The sequence below is a fragment of the Wolffia australiana genome, chromosome 3, assembly GCF_029677425.1.
Source record: "Wolffia australiana isolate 7733 chromosome 3, ASM2967742v1".
In the NCBI taxonomy this organism is placed as follows: Eukaryota; Viridiplantae; Streptophyta; class Magnoliopsida; order Alismatales; family Araceae; genus Wolffia; species Wolffia australiana.
The window spans coordinates 6,528,958-6,535,153 of NC_135837.1; the positions used below are offsets into that span (position 1 = coordinate 6,528,958).

At 39.2% G+C, this 6,196-nt stretch overlaps 1 protein-coding gene across 1 annotated transcript; it reads right to left on the reverse strand.

The window, feature by feature from the left end:
* Window positions 1-1,327: 1,327 nt before the first annotated feature.
* On the reverse strand, window positions 1,328-2,145 carry LOC144701393 (heavy metal-associated isoprenylated plant protein 39-like). The gene is made up of 2 exons (XM_078573209.1): window positions 2,015-2,145; window positions 1,328-1,619 (listed from the first exon to the last, which is right to left on the reverse strand). Exons 1-2 carry the CDS (start codon window positions 2,143-2,145, stop codon window positions 1,328-1,330), a joined length of 423 nt encoding a protein of 140 aa, XP_078429335.1.
* Between the last annotated feature and the right edge of the window lie 4,051 nt (window positions 2,146-6,196).

Genomic DNA, 6,196 nt, shown 5'->3' on the forward strand with positions numbered 1-6,196 from the left:
AATTTATGGCCAAATAATAGGAAAGACATATTATATGATATTTAACATAAATGAAAGAAAATACAAGCCATAAATGTGAATAGTTTTTACGAAGATAAAAACATTTTAATTCTTTCCAGGAAACTCATCTGAACTTCCATGAACCTTGTGATGTACTCAACTTGGATAGTATGAACTTCCATGAACCCTATAAATGGACATGTGAGATCTCCAGCATGTCTGGAATCCTCAAAATGAATATAATTCTGCACGGATTCTGCATTCTATATACCAATCTGGGATGTTTCATTGATTAAAATGTGGGTTCTCAGATTCATCAAAAAATGATCCTCATTTCCCATTAATAGCCATTCCCATTCAGCGATGTGTACCTGATTTTTTACCTTCAAAATATGATTTATCGTGATTTCAATTATAGAACTTTGTGGTTCTGACAAGTTTCACCACTTTCTCTGCTTTGAAATTGCATTTATTGCAATTTAAATCACGGAATTTGAATGTGCCATCATGTGGCAATTACATTTACTATCAATAAAGTAAATATGCTCTCACATTGAAAAGCCTAAATGGTTTTGTTATGATTCACCAGATAGTATTACAATTTGTGATATCACAACAGCATATTTTGTTAATGATTAATGGTGCTATTATTGGTGAAACCGATGATCTGCCATTATCTTGTAAAGGGTATAGCAAAGCATATCAGACTCAAAATAAAGCCCATAAAAATTCATAAACCCCTCGACATTATTTACAAAGGTATTCTATTTCATAAAACACCATAATTTAATATACCTGCGAACAGAGTGTCAGAAAATTCTAAGACATGTTTACCAATTTAGGAAATTATTTTCTTAATTAATTTGATGTAGGAAATTTCATAAAATTACCATAAACTCCAGAAAAATCAAATTATCTATCAAAAAATATATTTTATCATTTTAAGCTTGATAGCATACAAATATAAGCTTTTTATTTCAAATAGACATGAATGATTGATGATCTTAATCTAACAACTTCTGCGTTATGACCTTCCTAACAATAAAACCTACATCTCCATTTTATTGATTCTATGAGAACAATTATTATAAAATATTTTTACTTTAAATTTCATGTCACTCGTATACAAACTGAGTGGAGAACGGGGACAGTAATATATCTCAGCATTTAAAGAAAAAACTCATTGGCCGACATAAAAGAGTATGCTTTACTTAATCAAATATTGAACCATAAATTTGATTTACATAAAAACCTACATAACCAGCACCGAGTGAAATTACATACGCTGCATCCAATCAACTTGAATCTTCTACACAACATATTACATTTAGCAGATGGCGCAGGAGTTGGGGTCCTCTTCTCTGCTGATAAATATATAGTGCATGATAGAGTAGGGATTGCACGTCAGGTAGAGCGTCACGACCTTTTCGATATGCTCAATAGAGTCCTGTTGTGGCTTCTCTTTCTTGTCCTCTGTCTTCACGGGCTCTTCCTTGGGACCGATGGTGATAACACTCGCGTTCCAGCGCTTTCTGAGCTTGTCTACAACCTTGGTTGGGTCGGCTGTGCCGATCACTGTCATTTTCTGATCCTTCATGTCCATGAACAAGTAATTGATCCTTGGACAGAGCATAATGAAAAATACGATCAGAAACAATAAATATTACTAAGAAACATCAGAGAGAGAAAGAAAAAAAGATATATATATATATATATATATATATATATATATATATATATATATATATTGATTTATAGATAGATAGAGAGAGACAGTGAGAGACAGAGATAGAGAGACAAATATTGATAGAAGAGGGAGTTGTAGCGAAGGAGAGAGATTGAGAAGTAGAAGAAGAGATAGGGATTGAAGAAGAAAATCCCATGACATAAAACACCGAATGTTCAGCTATTTATAGGAGAGTGTAGGCAGTAATGCATTTAATATCTGCATTAACCACTACGCCCGACGCCATGCTGTCGGGAATGATGACTTGAGTCGGTTGTAGTGTCAGACTGACGCAGCAGACTCCTGGCGCCTTGGGACAGCGCGAGAGCCGTCATGGAGTGACGTGTCCGAACCTGACAAGAGCGTGGCTTGAGGCTTATGACGGCGTCTGTACAGACTTCTGGAAGCTTCTGTGTCATGTCCATAGTGGAGCAGTGTGCTGATCGTACAGCTGTACTCAAGTAGTCATCATTGTCTTTGATAAAAATCTCCTCCTATTCATGTTTCCTCTCTTTCTACTTCTCGTTCCACTTCTCTCCCTTCTGTGGAGACCACTTCTTTTATCAGATATCTCCATCATGGCTTTCTACTTCTCTTTGTCATCGGCAACATCAACCTTCACAACAATCTTCTATAATTGGATAGAAGCATTCACGTTAAATGAACCTATCGTTTAGCGGTATCTAAATTTTAAGATAGAATTCCACATAATGAAAGGAGAAATTGGATAAAGAGGAAGAAAGACAGATCTTAGGAATCTCCAAGCAGATTCCTCTGCGAGTGATTCTTCTCTCGGGAGTTTTTTTCCAGCAAGGTACACAAAGAAACTACGGTAGCAAAGGCTTGAAGTGTGTGTTGTTGAATAGCAGAGGATTGAATGGTGCAGATTTGTTGGAGAAATAAAGCGGAAGAAGCTGACTCTGAGTCGCTCTCGCGCGTGGAGTCTAATCAACACTAACGCGTTGAATGGGTCGAAATGATCCTGGAACCGGGCTGTAATCTCTCTCTCTCTAGTCTCTCTCGTCTCTCTTTACGGACCAAGTGAAGGAATCCTTGAACAAAGCGAGTTTCTTGTGTCTCACTAAAAGTCAGTGTCACCGAGTGTTTTAGTATTCGATGTCGAAAGAAAAAGATATGGAGAAACAGAGTCCAGTCTCCATACTCTAATTGTGCTTTGCAGTCTCCACTGTTAAAGTGCTGACCACAAGTACTCTTTTTGGTCTAATTATTAACATAATGACCTCTCTCTCCTCGTCTCTCTCTTTTCTCTCCTCTCTCTCTCTCTCTCTCTCTCTCTCTCTCTCTCTTTCTCTCTCTCTCTCCCTCTCACACTGTCTCTTTCTTCTCTCTCTCTTTTCTCTCCTCTCTCTCTCTTTTCTCACTTTGCTCTCTCTTTTCTCTCCTCTCTTTTTTCTCACTTCTCTCTCTTATCTTTCTCTATGTCTTTCTATGTGTTCTCTCTCTCTGTCTTGCTCTCTCTTCTCTCGCTCTTTTCTCTCCTCTCTCTCTCTCTCTCTTTTCTCACTTCTCTCTCTTATCTCTCTCTCTTCTCTCTTTCTTTTCTCTCCTCTCTGTCTCTTTTCTCTCTCTATGTCTTTCTATCTGTTCTCTCTCTCTTTCTGTCTCTGTGTCTTTCTATCTCTCCTCTCTCTGTCTTTCTATCTCTTCTCTCTGTCTTTCTATCTCTGCTCTCTCTCTCTGTCTTTCTATCTCTTCTCTCTGTCTTTCTATCTCTGCTCTCTCTCTCTCTGTCTTTCTATCTCTTCTCTCTGTCTTTCTATCTCTGCTCTCTCTCTCTCTGTCTTTCTATCTCTTCTCTCTGTCTTTCTATCTCTGCTCTCTCTCTCTCTCTGTCTTTCTATCTCTTCTCTCTGTCTTTCTATCTCTGCTCTCTCTCTCTCTCTGTCTTTCTATCTCTTCTCTCTGTCTTTCTATCTCTGCTCTCTCTCTCTCTCTCTCTCTCTCTCTCTGTCTTTCTATCTCTTCTCTCTGTCTTTCTATATCTTCTCTCTCTGTCTTTCTATATCTTCTCTCTCTGTCTTTCTATCTCTTCTCTCTCTATCTTTCTATCTCTCTCTCTCTCTGTCTTTCTATCTCTTCTCTCTCTATCTTTCTATCTCTTCTCTCTCTCTCTCTCTGTCTTTCTATCTCTTCTCTCTCTCTGTCTTTCTATATCTTCTCTCTCTGTCTTTCTATATCTTCTCTCTCTGTCTTTCTATATCTTCTCTCTCTATCTTTCTATCTCTTCTCTCTGTCTTTCTATATCTTCTCTCTCTGTCTTTCTATCTCTTCTCTCTCTCTATCTTTCTATCTCTTCTCTCTCTGTCTTTCTATATCTTCTCTCTCTATCTTTCTATCTCTTCTCTCTCTCTCTGTCTTTCTATCTCTTTTCTCTCTCTCTCTCTCTGTCTTCCTATCACTTCTCTCTCTATATCTTTCTATCTCTTCTCTCTCCGTCTTTCTATCTCTTCTCTCTCTGACTTTCTATCTCTTCTCTCTCTCTCTCTCTCTCTCTCTCTCTCTGTCTTTCTCTCTCTTCTCTCTCTCTCTCTCCGTCTTTCTCTCTCTTCTCTCTCTCTCTCTCTCCGTCTTTCTATCTCTTCTCTCTCTCTCTCTCTCTCTCTCTCTCCGTCTTTCTATCTCTTCTCTCTCTCTCTCTCTCCCTCTTTCTATCTCTTCTCTCTCTCTGTCTTTCTATCTCTTCTCTCTCTCTCTCTCTCTATCTTTCTATCTCTTCTCTCTCACTGTCTTTCTATCTCTTTTCTCTCTGTGTCTTTCTATCTCTTCTCCCTCTCTATCTTTCTATCTCTTCTCTCTCTGTGTGTCTCTCTTCTCTCTCTCTCTGTCTTTCTATCTCTTCTCTCTCTGTGTGTCTCTCTTCTCTCTCTCTCTCTCTCTGTCTTTCTATCTCTTCTCTCTCTCTAACTTTTTATCTCGTCTCTCTCTCTGTCTTTTCTATCTCTTCTCTCTCTCTCTCTCTCTCTCTGTTTTTCTATCTCTTCTCTCTCTGTGTGTCTCTCTTCTCTCTCTGTCTTTCTATCTCTTCTCTCTCTATCTTTCTATCTCTTCTCTCTCTCTGTCTTTCTATCTCTTTTCTCTCTCTGTCTTTCTATCTCTTCTCTCTCTCTCTGTGTCTCTCTCTGCCTTTCTATCTCTTCTCTCTTTGTGTCTTTCTATCTCTTCTCTCTCCGTGGCTTTCTATCTCTTCTCTGTCTTTGTCTTTCTATCTCTTCTCTCTCTGTGTCTCCACTCTGTCTTTCTAACTATTCTTTCTCTATCTTTCTATCTCTTCACTCTTCTTTCTCTTTGTCTTTCTCTCTCTTCTCTCTGTGTCTCCACTCTGTCTTTCTAACTCTTCTCTCTCTCTCTCTTTGTGTCTTTCTATCTCTTCTCTCTTCTTACTATCTTTCTATCTCTTCTCTCTTTTCTCTCTCTGTCTTTCTATCTCTTCTTTCTATTCTCTCTGTCTCTCTCTTTTCTCTCCTCTCTTCTCTCTCTTTTCTCTCCTCTCTCTCTTTCTCTCTCTGTCTTTCTATCTCTTCTCTCTCTATGTCTCCCTTCTCTCTCTGTCTTTCTCTCTCTTTTCTCTCCTCTCTCTCTATTTTCCCTCTCTTCTCTCTTTATATTTATCTCTCTTCTTTCTTTTCTCTCAGTCTGTCTCTCTTTCCTCTCTCTCTCTCTCACTTTCTTCTCTCTCCCTATCTGTCTCTCACTTTCTTCTCTCTCTTTGTCTTTGTCTCTGTCTCTCTCTTCTCTCTTTGCATCTCTCTTCTCTCTCCCTATCTGTCTCTAGGGATTGGGGATTTGGACAGATCGTTCGAATGTTCGATCGGATCGGGCATTCCAACGATCGAACCCGATCTGCGCATCGGGTTCAGATCATATCGGGCATTCGAACAATCAAACATGATCTGCGCATCAGGTATGGATCGGATTGTTTGAACAGACCGGCGGTTCGGATCGAGCGTACGAATTTGATCCGATTCAAATGCGTTGTTCGAGTTGGATCGGATCGAATGTACGAATTTGATCTGATTCGAGCGCGTTGTTCAAATTGGATCGGTTTGAATGTTCGAATCCGGAGAGTCGACGAGCTGACGGCGCGACTCGACGAGGCCAGAGACGGAGATCGTGAAGAGAAGGAGCGAGCTGCGGTGATGGCGGAGGAGAGGGAAGAACTGCGTGTTAGAGGAGTTTTACTCGGCAAGGATCTTGCCAACGACCTTCACATCGACCTCCTGTTAGGAACGTAAACAAGATTAGTTAGTAAATAAATGAATATTATATACTCGTGAGAGACTTAGATAATAGGATTAAATATAGGTTCAAATCTAGATTAGGATTAAACATAGATGATTAGGATCAAAGATAGATTAGGATTCAACATAGATGACTAGGATCGAACCATAGAGAATTTTAACTGTTGAGATTATATCGTAGGTTATCCGTTATATCAGATGGGTCTACGGC

What these genes read in the sequence shown, in the direction of transcription:
- LOC144701393 (XM_078573209.1), bottom strand. Translation starts at nt 2,145, where the DNA reads ATGACACAGAAGCTTCCAGAAGTCTGTACAGACGCCGTCATAAGCCTC. An exon ending in GCCAGGAGTCTGCTGCGTCA is followed by an intron (nt 1,620 to 2,014) that starts GTCTGACACTAC and finishes GCTCTGTCCAAG; the next exon opens with GATCAATTACTTGTTCATGG.